Genomic DNA, 25,488 nt, shown 5'->3' with positions numbered 1-25,488 from the left:
TGTTTAGTTTAAATAGAGACACTGAGAAATCTGACATAGAAAATACACATAGAATTTGAGCTTTAATGGATTTAATAAAGACGTGCCAAAGATGTGAATAATAAAACAGAAAGGATATCTGTTATTGTCATGATTTACAAATACTACATACTCAGTCTTTGTGTGGGACTAGCCAGCAGCAGAGGTGTAACAGGGTTCCACAGATCAGGTTCCTCCTCCTTAATAATAAGGCTTGGGTTTTCCTGACGACATCAGGTGCAGACTGGGCTTGTTTAAGTCTGTGGAAGTGTTTTAGTTGAGCTGCTGCCGCTGCTGCTAGCTTGGGCCTTGCTCTTCCTCCTGCCTCATCCTCTTCTTCAGCTGCTCGCCGATATCGGCCAGAGGGTTTGTTTTGGCGCTGAGAGTCTTGACTGCGTCGCTGAACCTGCCGCTCTCCGTTTCCCTGCAGTGAGAGGAAAGGGAGAGTTGTTTCACTTGTTGGATTTTGATGGTGACATAAAGCGAAGAGGAAAGAAGAAAAGCTGCTTACAGGAGTTTACGTTTCTGTGACTGTTTCATCTGGCTGAAGTCGGTTGGCTCCGGCCTTTTCACCGGCCTGCAGAGAGGAGACACAAAGAAGCACACATGCATACATGTATAGATACATGTTAGTTTAGTACATGCATACATGTACTAAACTGAGAACTGCTGAACTGAATGTAAAACTTTTAAACTGCACTGCTATCTGTCACCATTTCCTGTACAACCTTTTGTAAACATTGGGTTTATTGTTTGTTTGTTTGTTGGTTTTATTGTCATTGTTCTCAGCACTTTATCTCTGCCTATTTCAATGTGTTTCTTCATAATCAATCGCCTGTTGTGTCATAAAGCTCTGTCACAATCAGAGCCTCTGTGTAGTATCTAGTTATACTGTCTCTCCTACTTTACTTGTGAAGTAGGCAATAAGCTGTGTGTGAATATAAAGTATATACATATATGGAAGTGCTCTATAGTGATATGTATTAATATTCATCAATTAGTCAGAACCAAAATAAGAAAGATGTCTTTCTCTTATAATGCACCTTACACATAGAATAATCATGCAAAAGGCCTTAAAATTAGATTTTTTTTTACCATCAATACGGCTGTCAGCTCTCACACCTTGCTTTATTTGATTGATTGAACTGTTTCTAACTCAATTATTAATTGTTTAACTGTTGTTATGAATTCTTCAAATCAAAGGACATTTATGTATTCATGCTTTTATTTTGAAGTGGGTAATTTATTATGAAGGCAGTTTATGCAGTTCCTCTTCTTTCCTCACGTTCTCCACTCGACATAGTTTACAGCGGTGCAGCAGTCACTGACGATGTAAGTTGTGTTCATAGGGAAGTGGAAATGAGGGTGTACCCATATATGGTGTGCCCAAACCCAAAATCCCAGATTTCACTACAGATAGTGAAAGGGAGTTTGCTAACCTGAAGTTAGCCTTGGATAACCTGCTCGAACCTTATCCTGAACTGAATGAAAAATACAAAACCATGTGCTACTCGAACACCTCAAGCTTCCAGAGGCACAAATGATTGGCCAGTCCTGCATACATGATTCATTCCCATACACAGCAGCCATGCAGGCATTACAGCTTCAGTATGGTCAGCCTCACCAACTAGCACAGAGCGAAATAGCAGCTATCCTGACTACACCTGATGTGAAGTCTGGAGATGCACGCACCTTCCAGAGCTTCGCTCTCAGAGTCCATCTCCTAGTCAGTATGCTACTCTCCTTAGAAGGACCTCAAGGGATGAAACTCAACTGCTGCTCCCATGTTGACTGCTTACTCAGTAAGCTACCCAAATACCACAGAGATGGGTTCATCAAATCCCTCCAGCTACAGGGAAAGCTTAACACCACAAGTCTCAACCCCTACAACCTACAAGACTTAAATGGTTGGCTTCAAGGTAAAGCCCAGCAGCAGCGCCTGTCAAACAGACTAGTACAGCGACATCAACCGGAGAAAACTGCTAGCAATGGGAAGGAGAAAATCCCATATAGGGGCATAGGACAAAGTGTAGCTGTGTACCATGGGGCAGATCCCATTCAGCCAAGCACCTCCAACAAATCTACGTCATCCAGTGGCAAGAAACCCTTTAAAGTGCACTGTCTCTTCTGTGACAGCAAAGAACATTACATCAGTCGCTGCCCCAGCATTAAAGTGCAATCAGCAACAAAGCTTGATAGGTGGATAGCAGAAGGGAAACACTGCTGGAAGTGTGCACGTGCCCACACACCTGAGTCTTGCAACCTCAAGAAACCTTGCAGTGACTGTGGTGATCTAGTGGAGCAAACCTACCCTGTACAGATGCTTCAAAAACGACATTCCCACCTGCGAGGAATACCATTTACCGTTAAAGTCATTCAGCAAAGTACGGCCACTAGTGTTGCTCAGCTCAGATCACGTTACAGCCACCGAGCCAACCCGCAGAGGATCCAACGGTGGACCCATAGCCATCCACACTGCCCTAGGATGGGCCCTGCAAGGGGCAGAGAGGTGTGTACCAGAACAAACACCAGTGCAACAATGCCTTTTCACCTCAATCGCCAGCCCAGAAGATCTCCTGTATCGGAATGTCAAGAGGTTATGGCAACTCAACTCAAACCTTACCGAAATGAGAAAATGGTTGTCTGCTCTCGTGAAGACCAGGATGCCATGAATCTTCTGGAAACGAAAACGCAGCGACTGGAAGTTGAAGGAGTCCACCGCTATGCAACCCCTCTCCTGAGGAAACTAGGAGCACCCAAGCTTAACAGTCCCACCCATTCAGTCATGGCTCACCTGAGGGCTACAGACTCAAGAGGGAACCGGAGAGAGCAGCAATTTACTCAGCTGAGATCAACAAACTCATCAATGCTGGGTACGTCAAGAAGCTTCAACCTAAGGAGGTGGAACAGTCTGCAGAAGCATGGTATCTCCATCTTGTGTGCCACAACAACAAATCACGCCTGGTCTTCAATTGTTCATTCCTGCACCAAAATGTCTCCCTGAATGAGCAGCTCTTACCTGGGCCTACACTGGGTCCATTGCTGGTAGGTGTCCTCATCCGATTCAGGCAGCACCAGATTGCAACATAGCAGCAACATACGTGCAATGTTTCATCAAATCCGCCTTCTGTCTGAAGACAGACCACTCCTTCGGTTCATCTAGAGGGACATGCGATGTGACCCACCTGAGGTGTACGAATGGCAGGTGCTACCATTTGGCACAACGAGCAGCCCATTCTGCTATCCATGCACTGCAGCAACAGGCTCGTAACCACCAAGACAGCTACCCTGAAGTGCTACAGTCAGTGCATCAGAGCTTCTATGTTGACAACTGCCTAGAAAGCTTTCCCACCATATCTACAGCCAAACAAAGAGTCGACCAACTGCATACTTTATTGGCAGAAGGAGGATTCGACCTCAGGCAGTGGGCCAGTAATCGACCAACGGTGGTAGCCCACCTTCCCACCGACGCCAGATCATCAGCTACAGAGCAGTGGCTGAGCCAGAGCCGTACAGACCCACTCAAACCCACCTTAGGCCTGAGATGGAACTGTGCTGCTGACACCTTTGGATATCAGTATCGGATCATTGAGCACTCTGCACTGACGATGAGGATGGCTTATCAAGTGCTAGCCAGTCAATATGACCCTCTAGGGTTCATGGTGCCATTTACAGCCCGAGCCAAAGTGTTAATCCAGCAGCTTTGGTCCAAGCAAAGGGGTTGGGATGATCCTGACCTACCTCATGCCCTCTGAGAAGCTTGGGAAACCTGGGAGAGTGAGCTGAAACATCTTAACAGTGTATCCATTCCCCGCTGTTATTCACCACTCCCTGCCAAAGGTATAGACGCAAAGCATGATCTGCATATCTTTTGTGACGCTTCGGAGCAAGCATATGGAGCAGTAGCTTACCTTGCGGTCGATGCAGGAGACACCATCCACATCTCCTTCGTGATGGCTAGGTCCAGGGTTGCTCCCAAGCGACAACAGTCTATACCCCGCTTAGAACTCTGCGGGGTATAGACCCCGCAGAGTTCCCATCCTTAACCCTAACCCTAACCCAACGACAACATCCCTGATGCTACTCAGTACAGCTCATGGAAGGAACTGGTGGAAGGAACTGGTGGAAGGAACTGGTGGAAGCCACGCGACAAGCTCATGGGGCAGCAACAGATCCAGTGCATAACCAGCACACTAGCCATCGAAATGCAGAGGTCCTGCTGCTGAGAAGATGCCAAGCACATAGCTTCTCAGGAGAAGTCGCTGCCCTTAAAGCACAGAAACCTGTGCCAAATCACAGTCATCTGCTCAGCCTTGCTCCGGAGTGAGACGCTGCAACATGTCTCATCCGCGGGGGTGGAAGGCTGCGAAGATTGCAGAACCCAAGCGTAGGGGAGATCCACCCTATTGTGCTTGACTCAAGGCACCCAGCTGTGAAACTTCTCATCAGAGACATGGATGAACGGCTACTGCACCCAGGCACAGAACGGGTCTACGCTGAGTTACGGAGACAGTATTGGACCACCAACTCAACTGCTCCACCTGTCATTGCTGGAGAGCTCAGCCAAAGGTGCCACAGATGGCAGATCTGCCCCCGCAACGCCAGACCTCTCTGTCCACCCTTCTATTCAACCGGCATTGACTGTTTTGGGCCTTACCTGGTGAAGATAGGTAGGAGGACGGAGAAGCGCTGGGATGTGATCTTTAAGTGTCTCACGACACGAGCAGTGCACATAGAGCTTCTGAACTCTATGGACATAGATGCCTTCCTCCTTGCTCTTCATCGTTTCATTGCCAGGCCGGGGCCAAAGGAAGTGCTATCAGACTGTGGTACCAACTTTCGCGGTGCCGAGCGCGAACTCAGGGAGGCTTTCTCAGCCATGGAACCGCAACTGAAAAATCTACTGACAAAATACCAGATTGACTTCAAGTTCAACCCACTGAACGCTCCCCACTTTGGTGGAGCGTGGGAGAAGGAGGTGCGTTCTATAAAATCTGGCCTCCAGGTCGCAGTGGGCAGTCAATCCGTTTCAGAAGATGTTCTGTACACAGCTTTGGTGGAAGTAGAAGGGATCTTAAACTCAAAGCCACTGGGATACGTGTCAGCTGACGTAGCCGACCTGGACCCCATCACTCCAAACATCCTCCTGATGGGGCGGAGGGATGCGGCTCTGCCTCAGGTGGTCTACACTCCAGCAGGTATGGGGCAGCGTAGATGGCGACACTGTCAGGCGTTAGTGAATCAGTTTTGGCTTCAGTTCACAATGCTGAATCTTCAGACCAGGCAAAAGTGGCAAAGGTCATCAAAGAACATCACTGTGGACTCTGTTGTGCTAATCATTGACCCATCACTTCCAAGAGCTCAATGGCCCATCGGGAGGGTTGTCAATGCTGTCGCCAGCCCAGATGGATGTATCAGGACGGCAGAGGTCAAAGTCAAAGACAAAGTCTACATGAGACCAGTAGCTCGGCTTATCGAGCTTCCTGTCCTTCAGGACGACACCAAAGACACTTGAAGAACCCCTGGTCTTACACATTTACAAAGCAAATGTGGGGGCGGCTGTTATGAATTCTTCAAATGAAAGGACAATTATTAATGCTTTCATTTTGAAGTGGGTTTATTATGAAGGCAGTTTACGCAGTTACTCTTCTTTCCTCACGTTCTCCACTCGACATGTTTACAGCGGTGCAGCAGTCATTGACGATGTAAGTTGTGTTCATAGGGAAGAGGAAATGAGGGTGTACATGTTACTTACCTCTTCTGATCGTGTTGTTAGCTGCTGGTGTATATTTGCACTCTTTAAAAGTCAGTTTTTTACTTGTTAGCATGATCACGATTTAGCATCATTTAAGCTAACTGAGCTGTGTGTATGGCTGTTAAAATTCATATTATTACATGTATATGCTGCATGATTCAAGGTTAAAGCAGCACTTATGAATATAAGATTGATTCTGATATAAAAGTATTTTTATTTACTGTGAAGTGTTATTCACTGTATTTAATTTATAGCCGTATACAATGATGTAGTCTTGTTATAATTTCAGAAACTGCTCTGTACCCAGAATGCATCGTTGTACCCGTACAGTTCTACAGTAAACAATCTAAACTCAACTCTACTGATGTCCTGCGTGCTTTCTGACCGAAGCCCTGCAGTGGTCAATTAAGCAAACATCAGCATCAGAGGTCGCATTCCTCAACAACTGTATCTATTCAGGTTTTATTTTGTATTATTTAATATTGTTTTGTGTGTTGTTGTGTTGCTGTAATGTTACTCCACACAATTGTAAATGAGGATTCCTCCTCAATGATCTTTTGAGGTAAAATAAAGGTTAATAAATTCACAGTGCTGCTGTAATTTATAATAATTGAATCATCTGATCCTTTTGCACTGCTGGACTTCTGTATATTCACCTAATACATAAACTCACTTTCAAGGTGATAATTCTACTTTATGTTTGTACAGATTAGGAAGTAGAATTTATAACTAAGCTGTTGTATACGATTGCATTAGATTGCACAGGTGATCCTAATAATGTGCTTGGTGAGTGTAAAGGATGTAGTCACTTAATATGAATAATAATAATAAGAATAATAATAATAACATGCACAAGCTGTTCAACTCAACCCTGCACACTATCATTTATTTATTACATTTTCTTTTATTAAGTAATTATTTATGTATTTGTAAACGTAACATTCATTTTATTTTATTGAATTATTCGTAATGTTTTTTTATTATTTGTAGTTTTTTACATTTTAAATTCTTCTTTAATTGAAATATAAATGTAACTGTGGTGAGATGACACCTGACATGACAGTGGTTTCTACTCTCTGTAGAGTCTCTGTAATCTGTATTAATATATTATATGATTCCATCTATCAGTGCGTCCACTTATAGTACGACCACTATTATTTCTTAATGAACACAATAATGAGTCAGTAGTGGAGCTGTTTAAAAGTCATTTTCACATTAAATCTGGAACGGCAGCCAAAACCCGATCTGGTTGGCTGTTCCCTTCCACATGACTCATCTCTCTCTATTAGAGCAGAGCTGGATATGATGAACATGAACCCTCAGCTCTGAGACATTTGCAAAAAGGTGAATAACTGCTCAATCACACAGATGACGCAGTGCAGCAGCCTCCACAGCACAAGTGGAATGAACTGCAGCTCTTCAGAGAACACAGATCATTGAAAAGTAAAAGTGTGACCCAGACAGGATTTATGTTTTCTGCCTGGAGTGAAGCTTTTTTTTTTATTTGTCTTTTGCATTAAATGAGGAGGATTCTCTTTCACAATCTCTCTCCTCTCCTCTCATTAATGTGAAACCCTCCTTCCCTTTTATCAGTCCATAATTCACAGACTGCACCTTTAAATTCACCTGCCTCTGTCTTATCACTGACAGCTACTCCACTTTAATGAACTGCTTATAGCTTCCTGGTGTTTTTCACTGAGATGGTTAATTCTATCTGGACTCACCAACTGAGATGTTGGACAGTGTTGAACATGTTTTATGTCTCATCGTCCTCACTGAAGACCAGTTCAGAATGAGTGATTCAGACAGTACACTGCTGACAACACTGTGGAACATTCTTGATGAGGACTTCCAGCAGAGAGATGGCTTTATTTGCTGTTTATCGTTTACTTACTGTGAAATACATGTTTTCACTATGACTGCAACAAAGAAGATCAATATTAGCCCCCCTGTGTTTACAGTAGAATATGATTAAAGGGGAAATATCATGATTTTCTGTTATTTATATACTGTTAGGATGTTGAATATTTATGCTAAACATGGTCAGAGTTCTAAAACTTGAGGTTAATGTATGTAAAATGCTCCCTGCAAGTCAGAAGTCAGGGCTTCAACCTGACCTTAGAACTTCATTTGCAACATTTTTTTCCGCCCAGCTGATTGAGCTGGATTGGCTTGCCGAGCATGTCCATAAACAGCTGTCCATTCTGTTGTCTTGGTTACTACTAAGGTAGTTGCTAAGGTTTTTCCATGTGTTGTTTGCTTTAACCGCTCTCATATTAGGAAAAGATTCTGGCTCTAACACATACAGATGGATCTGAGAAGTTGACATTTTAAGTAAAGAATGAGAAAGTTGGGTGAGTAAGTTCCAGATGTTTCAGTCGAGCCCCAGATTAAAATACAGTTGTGTTTCAGAAATGTGTAAAGGTCTGGACAATGTCCAGGGATTCTCAGTACACACATCTTATTGTACAGAGGCAAATATTAGTGTGTCATCACACAGCAGAAATAATACACACACAAGACTGTTTGACTCAGACTGATCTATAATGAAACACTGCCAGAGGTGTAGAAGGTGTGACACCAACTTTACCTGTCAGTCACTATTAATATAATGCAGATCCAGCTCATCATTCACTTCACTGCACTTTTTAATCTCATTCTAATTTGTTGATTTAACAAGTAACACATTGCTACAAAGAGTGTGAGAGCAGACAGCAGATGGAGGCTCATCAGTCAGTCTGCTGACACTGATGACATCACTGTGTTCGACTCAAACACAACATGTGCTGCTCTTAGTTAAGATTGGGAGGGACAAAAGAACTGTGATTGTCACTGTGACACTTGATGACTGCACAGCATCACGTTGGCACTTACACTTTGTTTTTCCTGCTCTTGCGGCGAGTGGTGGGGGCTGTGACGGCGGGGGCGATGAGCTCGGAGAGTTCGGGAAGGGCGTCGGCCAGCGGCCTCATGTCTCCCACCACAGGCGTGGCCTGCCTACGTGCCTCTGCTGCCTGCTGCTCTTTCGCCTGCTTGATGGAGCTGATCTCTGAGGAGACATCACAACACACACAGAGAGAGAGAGAGAGAGAGAGAGAGAGAGAGAGAGAGACGCTTACATCCAGAGGAGGGCAGTGAAGGGTGGGAGCTCCTTTTACTGAAACATGTTGGTCAGGAACATGTAAGTTTAAAGGTTATGTGAAATGAGGAAATATGTTTCTCATTCTCAGGCTACAAAGGTCATGTTCAGATAATAGGAATGATCCTTTAAAAAGCTCCTCTGCCTGTCAACACAATCATTCTACAAATCCAGGCTATTTCCTGTTATATCATCATCATCATCATCATCATCATCATCATGTCATGCTTGAATGAGTACTCCATGCAGAGCGTCCAACCTTAAAGATGATTTTCTGAACTGAAATATTTTGCTGGTGGTTATTCAGTCATCATGTCATCATGCACTGAATCCCACAGTATGTCACAACAAGTAGACTTTTAGCTGCACAGTATAGAACTGCTGTTATCACTCTGGATGCTGATGTTGGAAGATTCACAAATATTCAGACAGACGGTGTGTGAGCTGTGTGATTTAAAGCAATCCTTATATTATACCCGAATATCAATATAAAGCTATGACCACCACTACTAGAGTCTAAATAAAAGAATCTGAGTGGAGCAACATCGGTCTGACAGTCAGGGAGGATGAGGAGAACTGAGGAAGATGTGGGACAAAAGGTCTGACCCTGATCAGGATCACATACTGCACAACAGTCTATGATGGATGTGTGTATTTGACACCTGTCATCACTTAGAACTGCAGATATCACTAACTCAGCAACTGATGCTATTCAACGGTTACTTCTTTTATGGCACATAAAAGCAAACTGCAGCATCTAACATCACACTGATCAAAGGCTGGTTGTATTATGGTAGAACAAATATCATCAATATTTTATGTCAGGTATTTTCATAGCAACCATGATCAGTCAGTTAATCAATTAATTGAGTTGACTAGTCAACAATTAAATGAATCAATATTTTGATAATCGATAGGAGAAAAATGTTCAAATTCTGTGATTGCAGCTTCTATAATGTGAGTATTTTCTGGATTCTTTAGTTTTGACATGTTTCACTATTTCATTGTCCAAACAACTCACTGATTAAATGAGAAAATAAAAACTGACACATTACTCGATGACACATTATGTGATGGACTTTTTAAAAATTGCTATAGTGTTAATTTCATATTTGCTACATCTATTTGCTTGGCTATTGCTTTTTATTTTGTTTTTGTTTATTATATTCTGTTCATTTTATATGGCATAAAAAGTGTATATTGGTGAAGCACCTTGTACCATCGGTTTGGAAAGTTGCTATAGAACTAAAGTGTATAATAATAATCACAAAGCATCATGACACAACTGTTTATAAAGGACTAACCAGAAGCCCATATTTAGACCTTCTTTTAAAAAGGAAACATGTCACCTGTTTCCTAGTTATACAAAGATATTGATCAGTTTGCAATTACAAATGTCTTCAAGTATAAAACGCTGCTACCAAAATCCACTAAATACTTCCATCGCTACTCCATGTCTCTGATTAGAAACAAGCTTATCTTTCATTCCAATTTTGTCCTAATTCCTGAAAACTGTCAGCCATGGAACCGGTCTTGGGTTTCAGCAGGACTGGGTCACTCAGCCATTAGCACCTAATTATACGCCTGAAGAGGATACGTGTTGTGTTACAGAGGAATTGACTGGCTCAGCACAAGGGTACGGTTACAGGCCTGATCGCAATTATGGGAGATGATGGCGGCGGCAATGATGATGATGATGATGATGTTGATGATGATGATGGCGGCAATGTCGAGGAGAGGAGTTGAGTGTTGCACTTACACCAGATAACAATCAAATCCTTTTTTAAAAACACACACACAACCTAAAAGCATGTTCCAGCTAATTTAATGTAGAGTTTAGTCAGACTTCCAGCAGTTGGATAATTTTTTTAAATGAAGCAGCTACAGGAGCATAATTGTATTTCAACTAACCTGGAATGCTAACTCATTCTCTGGCTGTCTAACACTGTCACATCTGCAGTGTGTTCATTGTGAAAATGAATATTGTAATGAGGATCACAATAATTCATTCAGAATCAAGTGAGGTCTCAGAAGACTCGTTGCTTTGTGTGGTAGAGCCCAACACTCTTCATAGGTCACATGTTTGGGGTTTTCAGTTAATTGAAGCTAGCTTAAAGTCGATCTAGTTTAGCTGAGCTGGACTGAGACCAACACATCCTCTCATTGTGAATACCAAAAGAAATATGTGATTTTTGATGGGAATGTAAACTGTAGCAAAAAAATCTAATTCTGTAGTTGCAGTTTAATTTCCACTATAATTAGTCAAATAATGATACATAAAGTATGATAAACAAGTTAATTAACTTGATTTCAAAAACATACTGTATGTAATCAATCCATTTTAAATTAGGTTAAAACATTTTTTTTTATTGCTGCCAGACTAATAAAACATTGAGAGGATTAGAATTTGTAATTTAAACATTATCATGTTAATTGAATACAGCTGGACTGAATAATACATTTTAGTTAATTGTAGACAGCTTAATAAATTATAGGTATATTATAAAAGGATAATTACTCAAAACTGTTTAATCTTTCAAGTTGAATCTGTTTTATGAGAGATTTGTGTTTATTATTGTAAGTATAGTTTCTTGTTTAAAACATGTGTCAGGTTGTTCCTGAACTTTAAATGTGCAGTTTGATTTCACATTCATCTGCTGAAGGCTCAAAGTGTCACTATGCTCACCTTTATCATCATAAGTTGTGTGACATCACTACTAGTTAGTATTCCACTGTGGAAACTTGAAGCCTGCAGTGTACAAACACTGAGAATAAACTTAACACAACCTGTATCCAACAGGAGTAGAAAGTAATTTTAAGAACTTTTAACAAGGTGACTGAAGTTTTTGTGGAAAAGATTTGTATCCGAACTTGTCTTAAAATCTGTTAGCCGCCCATGTTGTGGAACATATATGATTCCATTTCATCAAACGTAGCAACTCACACAGGAGCACTCTGGAGTACTCCTCCAATGACATTCAAATCACTGGTTACTGGTATCTAATGATTAATCAATGTCCCCAGTGTCACTATGAGCTTTCTCATTTACTACATGATTCCCTGTGCCTGCTACAGTGGGCAGGGAGATAAAAATCAATGAATCAGTGATTAAAAACATTGCTGTTTTCTTCTTATTCCCTCTGTATACTGCTACTGCTCTACTTCTTAATAAAATCATCTTTGGGTGTGTGTTTGTTGAGATTAGTCCACACTGGAATTAGATAATCCTTCAACCTTTATTTCACTCTACCTGACTTTTCATATCACTGCTAGCCTTGTGTTTTTCTCCATTTACTGTCAATCACCTGATATCCACCAGGAGAAATAGAAACAGATCTTATTACATTCAGACTGTCTGCGTTTGTTAACTGGGGCAATATGGAAAAGTTTGCCATGAACAAAAAACCAACTGAAAACCAAATAAACAAGACACAATAATTAAATATTTAAAAGAAGACTAACAGATACCAAGTTGGCTGTGATTTCAGACTCATTGCAAGTTAAAAACATGGTGAGGTCAAGTCCTAACTGTGACTTCAGTGTGTTTAAATTAATTTAAAATGCTACCAACAACATCAACAACAGGTTGCATCATAATATTAAAGCATATATAAAGTACATAGACATGTAATAAGCTGTATCAGTCTGATATCTGTGCTGAGTGTTGATATAAACTCACTGTTGAGCCATCTCTCCCTCCTCTCCTTCATCTTCTCTTTCTTTGACTTGATTTTCTTCTCTTCTGGGCCTGTTAACAAACACACACACACACACACACACACACACACACACACACACACACACACACACACACACACACACAGAGTTACATGACAGCACACATCAAACCCAGCAGGCTCCACTCAGCAGAGGGAAAGCCTGCTAATTAAACATGAAGAGAGGCAAATTCATAAATGTGTTAAAGATACATCAAAGGTGGCGAGGGAATGACTTGACTGCGAGCTACAGCAAGCCTCCATCCTGCCTCCATCCTGCCTCCATCCCCCCTCCATCCTCCCTCCATCCCCCCTCCCTGAGTGAGAGCTGATGGAGCAGAGAGAATGCACTCTGAGTTCTGTTTAACACAGACACTCAGCCTTTTATTTCAGTTTATTTGCCCTTGTTGTGCTTTTACTACACATGAGCTCAGGCAGGAGTTGCAATAAGAAGACTTATTTGGTTGAGTCATCTTTTTTCTTCATTTCCTGAGGTGAGATCAAACAACAGCTGAAGTGCTTGTGCTTTCAGTTAAACCTGGTCAGGTGCAGCTTTAAATTGCATGAGCTTGACTTATGCTGTGTCTCAAATCTTGCTACTGTACTTACATTTAATATTTCAAGTGCACACTTAGAAGTATGTAAACATGCAGTGTACTATGAGTACCCAGATGGTGCATTCAAAACAGTCAAAAGGTTGAGTGACAATTCTTGCCAATGGCTGCCATGTTGGAATCATAGCAAAATTGACAAGGACTTTGTAACTACAGTGAATATTACCACATTATACAATGTAAATGTTATGTGTTTTTTGCACTAAGCACCGCTATACTGTTGTCACATATAAGCAATAGGTTTCTTGGGTTAATTTAGCTGTCTTTAGCTGATTTGGTACGCTGAATACCAACGCTACCTTGCTAATGCTAATGCTAGCTTGGTAACACTTTAAAAAGAAAATTGAAACAACAATGGAATACACATTCAGGCAAACACTGCATCACACATACAGTCTATTCAGTTCAGAATTCCGCTACATATATGACGAAATAAAGAATATATAAACATAACATAATTCAAAGAAATATGCGTACTGCACAATTAACTACATTCTCTCTATTAGCTGCACATACTGGATAAGAAACTGAATTAGTTTGCCTGTTAAGTGATTAAATCATAACAATATGGCAGCGGTCAGCTTCTGGAGAGTCACTACCCTGCATGCTTTAGGTATTTTCTCACTGTAACACACCTGATTCTAATTATTATCTCGTTATCAAGCAGCTGAAACATGCTCAAATGCTTGATAACAAGTTAATAATTAGAATCAAGTGTGTTAAAATGAGGAGATACCTAAAACATGCAGGGTAGTAGCTCTCCAGCAGCAGGGCAGGAGACCACTGTGCATTTTTAATGTAACAGACCTTTATACTGTTGACGTTGACATTCATGGTATAGACTTGATATACTTCATTATCTGCATTTTATGTGTGGGTTGGCAGTATTTTGTGTTTTGCAGCATGGATATAGTGATGTTTTTACATGTTTAACATGTTGGATAGGATCTGCATTTGATATATGCAGATACAGATGTAAAGTTTGAGTTTCAGAATCAGTATAGGAGGAGAAATAGGCAATGTTGTACATTCAAAAGTAAAACAGTCCAGTATTGAGGTTTGATATTACAGTCCTATCCATGCCTGGTAAACACAGATATGACTTAAAAATGTCACACTCCCAGTTTTTAATACAGGCTTTCTGTCAGAAATGTGTATTTTCCAACCCCATGCTGAGATAACCCTTTTCCGAAATGGGTAAACATAAATATAAATGTAAAAGTATTGCACACTGAATGTAGTCAGTTGCAAAAGGTATAAATACATGGGCTCAATCTGTTTTCCTACTTTGTGAGAGGAAAACATCCCAGGCCAGAGGGGAAAGTTTGTATAATGATATCTTATCTGCAAAGCCACCTTGAGGTGTCCCGTGGTCAGGACATCCTCTGAGGCCGAGGTGACACAGATACTATGAGCTGCTGTGTGAGAGAGAATAAATAATAATACAAATTGTATTTTGCTCCAAACTTCTACACGGAACTTCTTAATCTAGCGGTAGTCTGGTAGTGTAGTACAGACAGGACTGAAATAGGTCCCTCGCTAAATATTAATTTCCCTTCCTGCTCTTCATGACAGGAGGAAGAGTTAACGGTGACGGGCTGATAATGTAAAACAACATGGCTGCTCACAGTGTGGCAGTGGAATGAATCAGTCAAAGGTACGGAGGAAAACGGAAGATAACCACACCAAGAACAACAACAACTAATGACAGAGCTTTTCCATTATCCAGTCACTCTACAGTATCCACTGTAAAAAACACTGAGCATGAGATGAACACCAGCCATCAGCACCATGAGTGCATGGACAGTCCGGAGATCGATGGTACCCTCCCTGAATGATGTGGCAGTTGTGTGTGTATATAGGCCCGAGGGCATTGGCTCTGGAATTAACAATGCAGTAAAGACCTTGACCACCATTTCGCAGAATGGCCTGAGGGCAAGAGCAGCAACTTGATAATACATTAGTTTGTTGATATAGGCATCAATATTTGTTGTTGTTTGACATATCTGTCAATCACTGTCACCTCTCATGTGACAGATTTGCCAGTTTGTTTAATCACTGAGGTATCAACGCATTATATGCATAGAAAGAAGGTTGTGACATATAAAAGGGTACAAATATCAGTTATAAACTATCTATTAGCCATCAAAAGTCCATACACATTATACAGACACATGGTTATATTTCCAGCAATTCCTGAATATCTGGATGCCTGTATCACATCTACCATGCCAGATTATACAATATCTCCCAGCATCAAAACCCAATATTGTTACAGAATCATAAAGTAGACCTGTTTTTCACATTGATTAAGTGCTTTATATTTTATTTTTCATCATTATTGAATTCCATGTAAATGAAATGATTGTGCAATGTCATGCAGTGGCCTGGTTTCTATCCATCGATTGGTGTCAGCTCCGGTTCTGCAGAGTTCAAAAGGTCAGAGCCAACAGATAGGCCACATGTCATTTCAATGAGCACAGCGTGGTGTGATATGTTCTGCCCTGTACTGTCCCAGTGTGCCGGCCTATTGATCCCATTTAGCCTTGCTTCAGATATGAGGACTGGAGTGGCGGCTGAAATGTCCTCTGCTGTCTGTATTCCACTGTCTTTATCATTGTCTAAAAGGCAGGAAAATGACTAATTTTTAAGTCCACTACATCAATGGACTATAGCTGGACATGTTTGCAGGAATATTTCACTTTTAAAGGACTAGTGTAAGATGTAGATGTATCTAGCAGCATGGTTGCAAATTGCAACCAAATTAAAGCTTCTCTAGAGCCAGTGTTTGGTTAGTCTAGTCTGGATTACTGTAGAAACATGGTGGTACAACATGGAGGGTTTGCTTGGAAGAGGACCAGTCCCCTACAGCAGGATATAAAGAGCTTTAAAGTAATACAAACACAACAATTCCTGTCTTCAAATTAATTAAAACATACTTATGAATACTATCTTCCATTTCTACCAAGCCCATTCTGCTAAATGCCACTAAATTCTACACACTGCACCTTTAAGGGATTTCTGTGGTTTCACTGCTTGAAATCCATTTACATACTTGAAGTGGTCATAATGACACCATAATGCATCACAATTATAATGAGCACACTGTGAATACATTAGAATTATTATTCTAATATATAATGAGCAATTGATGACATTAAAATCTATTTTATCTTTAGATTTTGTTGAATGACAGAGAAGTCAATTTTGCTCCAAACTACCGCCTTTGTTTGTGTCCTAGTGTACAGTGTGTATTAATGGACATAGTGCACTACTTTGTCAGTTGGTGAGTAACTATCTTCTTTCTGGTTGCTTTCTGAATTGTGTGGGACAACAGTGTCCATCAACAATAAGCTTTAACTGCCAAATGTTCCAGTTTGTCCATCAGCAAGTCACTAATGTTTGGTGTTGGATTGGTTCATTTGAAAAAGGGTTCATGAAAGTGAAACAACATGACTAACATGTTAGTAAAATTGTCAATTGTCAACTGATAAAAATGTGTTCTAATAGCTGGGTTTTGTACCAGAGATTTTATTCCACAATATAAATGAATATTATGTTTCTAAGAGGCAGATGCATACAGTTCTGGTGGCCATGACTAACATTAACGGGAAGCTCCAGACTTATCAAAGCACACAGTTAGATACCAAACTTTTTCCCAATCCTTGGTCTTGTTTTTGTTGCTGTGGTTGATTCCTATCTGTTGTGACAACACATTAGTCATCAGCTTCATTCCTGAGTACAGAGGAAGGAGCGACACAATGGAGTCCATTAGCATGAGCAACTAAAGCAACAACTACAGTTCTCAACAATGTGTTTTTGTCAACAGTGCATGGTTGGTTAAGGCAAAACTGAAAACAAGTTTGTGGTTAATACTTTTAATATTCATAGTTTAAATCGTATAGAAAACATGGATAAACTGTTTCTAACCTGTCTGATAACATGTTTGCTGCATGCACTTGGTTGTAAATAAGAACAGAATTTTCCTTTAATTCAACTTCATGTCAACTTCAGTTTAAACTACATTAAGGGCCAATATTTATAATTAAAATCAAGACACTGAGAGTGTGATGTGTGCCATGTACACATCCCATCTGCTGGAGTGTCAGTATGTGCTGTTCAGACAGGCATATTATCTCCAGACTCTACATACTCCAGAGATCCTGGCAGGCCTTTATCTGCCACCACAGCGCTAAACAACAGAAGTGTTTTTGCTGCTGTTTGCACTAAGAGGACAGGCAAAGATAGGCATCTGCTGCTGACTACAAATGCGGGTAGAGGTGGGGAAATCCAATCTCTCACGAGTGGGTGGGTGGGGAGGGGGGGTCTGTTGTGTATGTAGAGGGGAGGTGGGATGGAGGAGGGTGCCTTACCACCGCTCCGTTCCCATTGGGAGCATCATCTTCCCACTCTTAGATGAAATGGATAGCTGTGATTACGCCTGGCTGGAGGCGACCCCCTCACCTACCCAGCCCACATCCATCCACAGCCCTGTACATCCTGCTCTTCTGGGCTCCACTGACAGCTTGTTTCTACAGGGCGGAGTTGGGCACAGACATAAAAGATGGACAGGTAGATAGATGACAGATAGTGAGCAGTATGGAACAAATGAGATAGGAAGGGAGAGGGGAGGCAGGGTAGAGACACTGGGGAAAAGTAGAGCTGGTAAACACGCTATTTTCAGTCATTGTGCTCATTTTCATAAAGAATGATGGAAACTTATCATTATCTTGATGTGATGGAATTCTCATTGAAACCAATTGTTTGGGGCGACATAACATCATGTCAAGTGTCACATGCTGTAGATAAAGCACTTTGCTACATGTTAATACTGGCATGAAAGAAAGAAAGTACAGAATTTAAGGAGACTGATGGTGTTGATGGTTGGTTTCTTTTCTTTTCTGGTGTAGAACACCCAGAAACCATTTTCATCTTTCTGGCATGGCTGAGTTTCACACGCGGATAACTGTTTCTTCCATTGTACGCTCCGATGCTCTGATGCATGCAGTCTCGTTATAATGATGCAAGTAAACATGACAGCTCTGCACGGGCAAATTGCCTTGTACCAAACTGGAGGAAAAAACAACAGAGATGGGTAAAAAAAAAGAAAAAAAAGTGAACAGTGGGAACAGGGGATACTGACAGGTGAAATGATCAGAATGAAATGATGTAAGGCGGAGTAGAATTAATGACTGTGAGATTGAGAAGGGGAAGATGTGGAGGGTAGAGGGAAGAGGAGAAGCTGAGGAGAGTCTTTAGGGAGCTGACCTCAAAATAAAGAGGAGCTGGGGTCTTCCCTCCAGGGTCTGGTAGTGATACAATACCCGTAATTAGACTGCAGACAGGGCACTTTGTCAGATGGCCACGGGGGCTGTCTGATCAACTTCCAGCCACGATCACAACTCCAGCCTACATGCTCAAGACAACACTTTCATTATAAGTGTGATCTCTGAGAAAGCAGATACGATTCAGTAGCTACAGGGCTGCAATCAAATCAGTTAACTAGTTTAAATATTCTCATTTTTTGTACTTGTGGTTCCCACTCTCTCTTTGTCTCTTGTCTAATTTGTTCATTTCCAAAGATGTTTTATAAATTCTGACAAAGGAACTCCCATATATGCGCCTGAAACGTCATCACTGAACATCACAGTGGTGCTTTCATTTAAATCAATAAATACATGTAGCTGAGTCAGTGACATGTGAAGCACTGGAACTAAAAAGGCAGTGCATGTCACTTTGTCACATCAAGTGGAAAAAATGACGTCAGAGGTAGGTTGATGAAAATATAGCAGATTTTCATCTCCTCTTAGTTTATGATTATCTTCATTATAGATTAATTTGCAATGTACTGTAAAGAATAAAGCCCATATAAAATTCTAGCACATTTCCGAACAACAATCCAAAACACAAAGATATTAAATTTACAATAGTATAGAGAGGGGAAAGCAGAAAATCTGCTCAAAGATGGCGAAAACTAGTACATTGTTGCCATTTTATAATTAAAAAAGCAACTAATGAATTAAATGTCTAAGCTCAAGTTTTGATATTTTCATATTGAACAGTGAAATCATATAGTCATATATCATATAGATCATATATATCATATAGAATGTTTTAATATTTTCAACTGGACACATTAGTCAAAAAGGATCATACCACTGTTTCTTCACTGTTTCTTCCTCTTTAAACCATTTTTGAAAACATGCTGCAATGTTTCATCTATTTAAATGTTTTATTGTCTCTTAACAGCACAAAACCATTACATCAGTCTGCTTTGTCATGTTATAAAAGTCATGTATTATAATACCATTATAATTCAGCCTTCAGTGCTGGTGGAAAACTAGTGTTGAAACAATCTGTTGATGAATTGATTAGTCAAACTACAGGAAATGAATCGTCAACAATTCTGTCTATTTATTGTCTGAGTCATTAAAATTCACTACTTTATGCTTCTGTACAGTGTGGATTGGTTTGTATTGGTTTTGTGCATCATTATGAACTGAACAGATTTGGTCTGTTGGTTGGACAAAAGTATTTGAGGACCTACAAACTATGATATTTTTTAAATATTTTCTAGCATTTTAGCACTAAAGAGTTTATCAATTATTCCAAATATAACTGATTATAAAAGAAAGTATTTGTGAGAAAATGTGCTGGTTCCGTTTCCTACACTATATTTAAAGGATTTGGTGTTTTTCTCTGTTCTAAATTCTTTTACAGCCTAAACAAACAAACAAACAAAAAAATTAATTAACAGACAACTCAATAGAATTGTGGCCCTATAGATCTGATGTTAAAGACTTCACTTGACTTTCATTACAGTATGGAAATGAATGGAGCATTTTTTCATGCATATTTTTGACATGGGTGTGCACTAATGTATATTTTGAAGCATTTTTTTAATAAAGTATTGTTTTAAGGAGACTGACATCGTAAGCATGTTTTAAACAGGGTTCTTTCCATTTAGTCCTAATGACCTCCTGCTGTTGTGGTGATCAACAGCTAATAAGAGTGTGATATTACACCTCTCAGTAACATAATGTCATTAAACTAACATTTTTTGCTAAAAGCACCAGCTTTTAAAGCAAGGAAACACTGATGCAGCTAAAACTTGATTTCATGCATGAGCTAAATTTATAACGTGCCTGGTCTATAAATAGCAGCGAGCTGTTGTCTGGTGAGGTTTCATGCAGCACAGCATGCTTAGCAACAAGGCCCACATCCATCACTCCCCTTCGCAGTCACAGGGAGATGCTCTCAGCGCCTCTTCATTCCCTTTGATCATGTTGGTTTATTGTTACTCAGATCTCTGTGCAGGCTTTTTTAGGCCAATGTTTCAAAGCTGGAATGAGATGTTCTAGCAGCCTTCATTAGTGGGACAGAAATCCATGAAAAAACCTTGCTTGTAGTTTGCTGTGGTGCTGCTGAGACTATTATGAGTTAAAGACGCCATCTAGTGGCCTGAGAATGGAATTCCACAAGACAGTACTTAAACTTTGATTGATCATCTACTCAATCATGCCTTGCTCATGACCTTTGACCACTGCATGATTAACAACATTAATTAACGCTTCAGTTGAACATGTAATTTAGACAATTTCATGATATATATCAGAGCTGCAACAATTAGTCCAATTAGTCGATTTAATTAATTAGTTGACTGGCAAATATTTTAATAATTAATTCATCATTTTTTGCCATTTTTTTAAGAAGGAAGTTCCAAATTGTCTTGGTTCAGCTTCTCAAATGTGAATCCTTTGTGGTTTCTTAGTCTTCTATGATGGTAAATTGAATATCTTTGGATAGTGGGCTATTGGTGGAGACCAAAGAAGAACTTTGAGAACTTAAAGTTGAACTTTGGAAAGCAAAACGTAATGTTTTACCATTTTCTGACACTTCATTGACCACACAACCAATCATACCCTATCAGCAGTAATTGGCAGGACGAAATCATAAGTGTGTGCTTTCCAAAACTCTTCACCATCACTGTTAAAAACTAACAATGTTTTATGGTGTTTTTAACACTTTGATTTAGGTCTAGTTAGGTTTAGGCACAGGAACTTGTTGGTTAGGTTTAGGGAAAGATCATGGTTTTTAAAATGATCATTTTGTTACAACTACCTTAAAGTTAGGATACCTCCATCGTCATGGCTGCAATCATAACCCTGGGTTTACGGTCAGGGGACGATCTTGGTTGGGAACTGGAACCAAACTGCGGTCTTCTGCAGCAAAGTCCACTGTTGGGGTTAATGCCTCCCACCACACCTTCTGAATGAGGAGCTTTATCTGATTTGCACCAATGCTTTGGGTCATATTTACTCCAGCTACTAGAAGGCATCTATCACTCAAATGTAACTATATCATTTTTGAGCAACTTACATATTGAGGCGTTTTTCTTGGGAGAATAGTCTCCACTACCTTTATATTGACAGACACACATCATCATACTGCTACAGATGATTATTAAATTATCTTTGGCTGTCATTTTTGTCAGAGGTTTCTCCTCTTGGAACACCTATCAATGCAAACGCCTGCAACTTGTACAAAGAACACCTTCAAATTGGAGGGAAAGGGCAAAAATATCAGTAAACAATCAATTCAACTACTGACCAAAGATTAATCTTTAAAAACATCTAATATCTCAATAAGCACCTTTCCTATAACATCATAAACATTTATGATGGATTACAACATTAAACATTTACCTTTAGTGGAAAATAGCAGCAGTGCACACAGCAGATCTGTTAGGTTACTGTCACCATTCCAGATGGCTATGTCACAGCTGAGAAGATTCTAGATGGTTGGTTACTGTACACTCCCTGCAGGCACACTTCAGTTTTGTTTTGACTTGAAGTGAGAGTAAGCCTCTCAGAGACTTACATTACTTAATTTCATTTAAACTACCAGAAATGTGGTAAGTAACACGTCTTGAAATTAAATACACCAACTTGTTTTCTGTGTAGTCTTTTAAAATGTTCTAAACCAATTTAGAAATCAGGCAATGAGGGTCAGTTCACCCACACAAAACATTTGTTCATTTCAAGCAAGTGATTAATTTCTTTCCCAGTAACCATGTTACTGTAAATAATCCTCAGAACACACTGTCAACAATTTCCATACAGTGGGGACTATTTCTTTAATACAATGTAGCTTCAACAGAAACTGCCCACAGTGTTTTGTGTGAATTGTCCAGTGTAATGGGGGTACAGTTTCTGGAAAGACATGTTGAATATTTTAATGTAATTATTTCATGCTGTGAGCACCACAAACTAAATTCCATTCACGTCCATTGTTTGGGTAGGCAGTAGAAATCTCACAAGGTGCAGTTGACCAATGAGATCACAGAAGTGCTTCAGAAGCAGATCTGCATCTTGGTGGGTAAACTGAGCTCTCTGAAGGAGATACACACTCAGCTGCTGGTTGACTACCAGGACAAGAGTGAAGCCAACAAGCTTACTACTAAATGCATAATCCATGATGTTAGCTGCTCCACCTTCCATCTCCCTGCTGATCAGTACAAGCCTTACCATACGGGCTACGACAAGTGGCAGAGCCACTGCAAGGACCAGAAACTGACTGCTGACAGCCTGGTAAAAGATTCCTCTACCTTCAGAGGGAACCTGAGCTTCACCCTTACCAATCTTAAGAATGCTCACGAGTGTCAGCGCCACAACACAGATGGTGCCATGCGGAAAAATATCAATGAGATGCGCAAAGTCCAAGAGTGGTTACGCTGGCAGAGGCAACAGATCATTGACGAGATACAGGATCTGACAACGGTCACTCAAAGAGTGGCGGGTCAGGTCAGGAACTGTGATTCCCAGCTGCATCACACCACCTACTACCTGGATATTCTCAACCAGAGGCCCCGATATGAGCTCTGCCTGGACATGCCCCACCTCAGCTTCATGCTTGCTAAAAGTAACCTTACAAACATGGCTGGACTTTCCCAAAACTGCAACACTGCCAACATGACATGGAGCCCATAAACAGACGACTGTCGATCGTGGAGGATAGATTGGCCACTAATGATGAAGCCCTAAGGGTAGAGCAGAAGTGCCAGACCATCCACCACAGTTTCCTGCCCCTGCTTAACACCACTGTGGTCATTCCTAGCAAGCCCATGCTCTGCTGGAGCCTAAGGTCCTCCAGCCGCTACTCATGGTAGCCCTGTGGTCTACCATTTGAGGGTGCAAAATGAATTAAACGTAAATAATGCAGAGCAAAAATAAACTCTTAGGGACTTATTTTCATTCAGCTATCCTTTCAAGACACAATCACAAAGGTTTTTCCTGTCGCTGTGCACAAAATAGAACAATATAAAAACAGTCAGGCAACAGGCTTTTCATGTTTAGTCAGCACAATTGAAGGCTACCAGTTTAAGTGACCTCACTGCTGACAGATTACAGCAGCTGCCACAAATTAATATTAATGCCATGATGACTAAAATGAAACGTTTGGCTGTCTGACTAACAGGATCACTATCTGTGCTCAAACAAAGATTCTGAGTGAAAATGGATTTGGATTCTGGAGTTAATATCACATTCATCACTTCACATTATATTCATGTTACCAAATAATCTACAGCTCCTTAAATATGAGTATTTAATGCTTTTTCTGTCATGTATGATAGTAAACAGAATATATGTTGGGTGAATAAAACAAGAAATCTGAATACATTACAATATATTTAAATAACATAACTGTCAGATTAATTGATAATTAAAATAACTGTTAATTGCAGCCATAAAATAAAATACTACATTACTTAATCTCTGTAGTATTATGACACCTAGGTAATTCTACAGTGATATACCTGCATATACTCCAGGTTCAACAACAACATCAGTCAATCATCACCAAGTGTTACCTTTCTTTTCAGGTATGGGTACTTCTGGAGGTTTCTCAAACTTCAAGGTTTGCACAAGAGCCTCTGGAGAGATTTTAGTTCCTGCAAAGATCCCAGTGGGGAAGGAGCTGAGTGTCCCGGCCTGTGGAGTTCAGAATAAGAGAACATATGAGAAGGGGCTTATCGAAGCAATTATCCACCATATCATAATCATATGCCATGAGTGTCTGTCCCTCAGTGGTGGAAGAAGTATTCAGAACCTTTACTTCAGTAAATGTACCAATACAGCAATGTTAAAAAGTCCTGCATTCACTTATGTGAAAGAGCATAAGTATTACAAGCTTGGTGTAGTATGCAGTATGACAGTAAAAGCACATAAATATTATGAGTGATGTAGTATGCAGTATTACAGTAAACGTACTGCAGTATTATGAGTGATGTAGTATGCAGTATTACAGTAAAAGTACTGCAGTATTATGAGTGATGTAGTATGCAGTATTACAGTAAAAGTAGGGGTTTCAAAGGGTCAGCAGATAAATGTGAGTGGTGGTGAGATGATTAATGGGAGAGGAAAGAACTTTTTCTCTAATCTTTGATTTGTTGCTGAAAAATAGGATCCTTTGAACATTTACTGAATAAAAGCATGTGAGAAGCTTAGAGGGAAAATCAGTATTTGGTGGAGCTGTTAACAACTCATAGACATCTCAATCAATCGATTGATTGATTGATCATAGACATCTGAAATGTGAGCCGACTACACACTGTGTTTTGGTTTCATCTTTAACAATGTGTTGTATTTTAAAAGCTTGTTATATTATCCATTATGTCAAATCTTCATCTGTAAAGTAACTAAAGCTGTGAAATTAATGTAGTGGAGTAGAAAGTACAATATTTCCCTCTGAGATGTAGTGGAGTGGACCTTTAACTCAAGTACCTCAGACTAAAATTAGTACTTAGTACGTAGTTACGTTCTTCTCTAGATTCACAGCATGAATCTAAAGCAGCAATCACTCTGCATGTTTATTAGCCATTACTCAAAACACCTCCCGTTAAATAACACAGCTCTCAGTTAACATGACGACACGTCCAGTATCACATATCGACGTTATCTATTTTATTACATAACATAACATAACAGACCTGTGCAGCATGTTTTGGAGCATCACTCTTATCGTCCAGCAGCTGCGGAGTTATTTTCTGTGGAGGCTCTTCTAAGCGACGAGACGACTCGGACCCAGAGCCGGGGGTCTGAGTGAGGCCAGTGGGACTGTCAAGCTTCACTGCAGCCTGGTGAAGCTTCTGGCGAACATGTTTAATCTTTCCAACCATGTTGATAAAGCAAAGTTAGCCTCTAATATTCTAGTTTATCTCCTGTGTATCATACACAGTCGTATCAC

The 25,488-nt window shown here is 40.3% G+C and overlaps 1 protein-coding gene across 2 annotated transcripts; it reads right to left on the bottom strand.

The window, feature by feature from the left end:
- Nucleotides 1-25,488, bottom strand: slx9 (SLX9 ribosome biogenesis factor). 2 transcript variants are annotated; one of them, XM_053314501.1, is made up of 7 exons: nt 25,232-25,488; nt 24,113-24,233; nt 12,592-12,660; nt 8,766-8,822; nt 8,648-8,678; nt 530-595; nt 1-442 (listed from the first exon to the last, which is right to left on the bottom strand). In XM_053314501.1, the coding sequence occupies exons 1-7, from the start codon at nt 25,418-25,420 to the stop codon at nt 316-318; spliced, it is 660 nt and encodes a 219-aa protein (XP_053170476.1). In that variant the 5' UTR covers nt 25,421-25,488; the 3' UTR covers nt 1-315. The 2 variants fall into 2 exon arrangements, with proteins under 2 accessions (XP_053170476.1, XP_053170475.1); XM_053314500.1 differs by having other exon boundaries at nt 8,648-8,822.

Source organism: Scomber japonicus, chromosome 24 (assembly GCF_027409825.1).
Source record: "Scomber japonicus isolate fScoJap1 chromosome 24, fScoJap1.pri, whole genome shotgun sequence".
Classification (NCBI taxonomy): Eukaryota; Metazoa; Chordata; class Actinopteri; order Scombriformes; family Scombridae; genus Scomber; species Scomber japonicus.
This window is presented reverse-complemented; position numbering and strand designations above follow the sequence as displayed.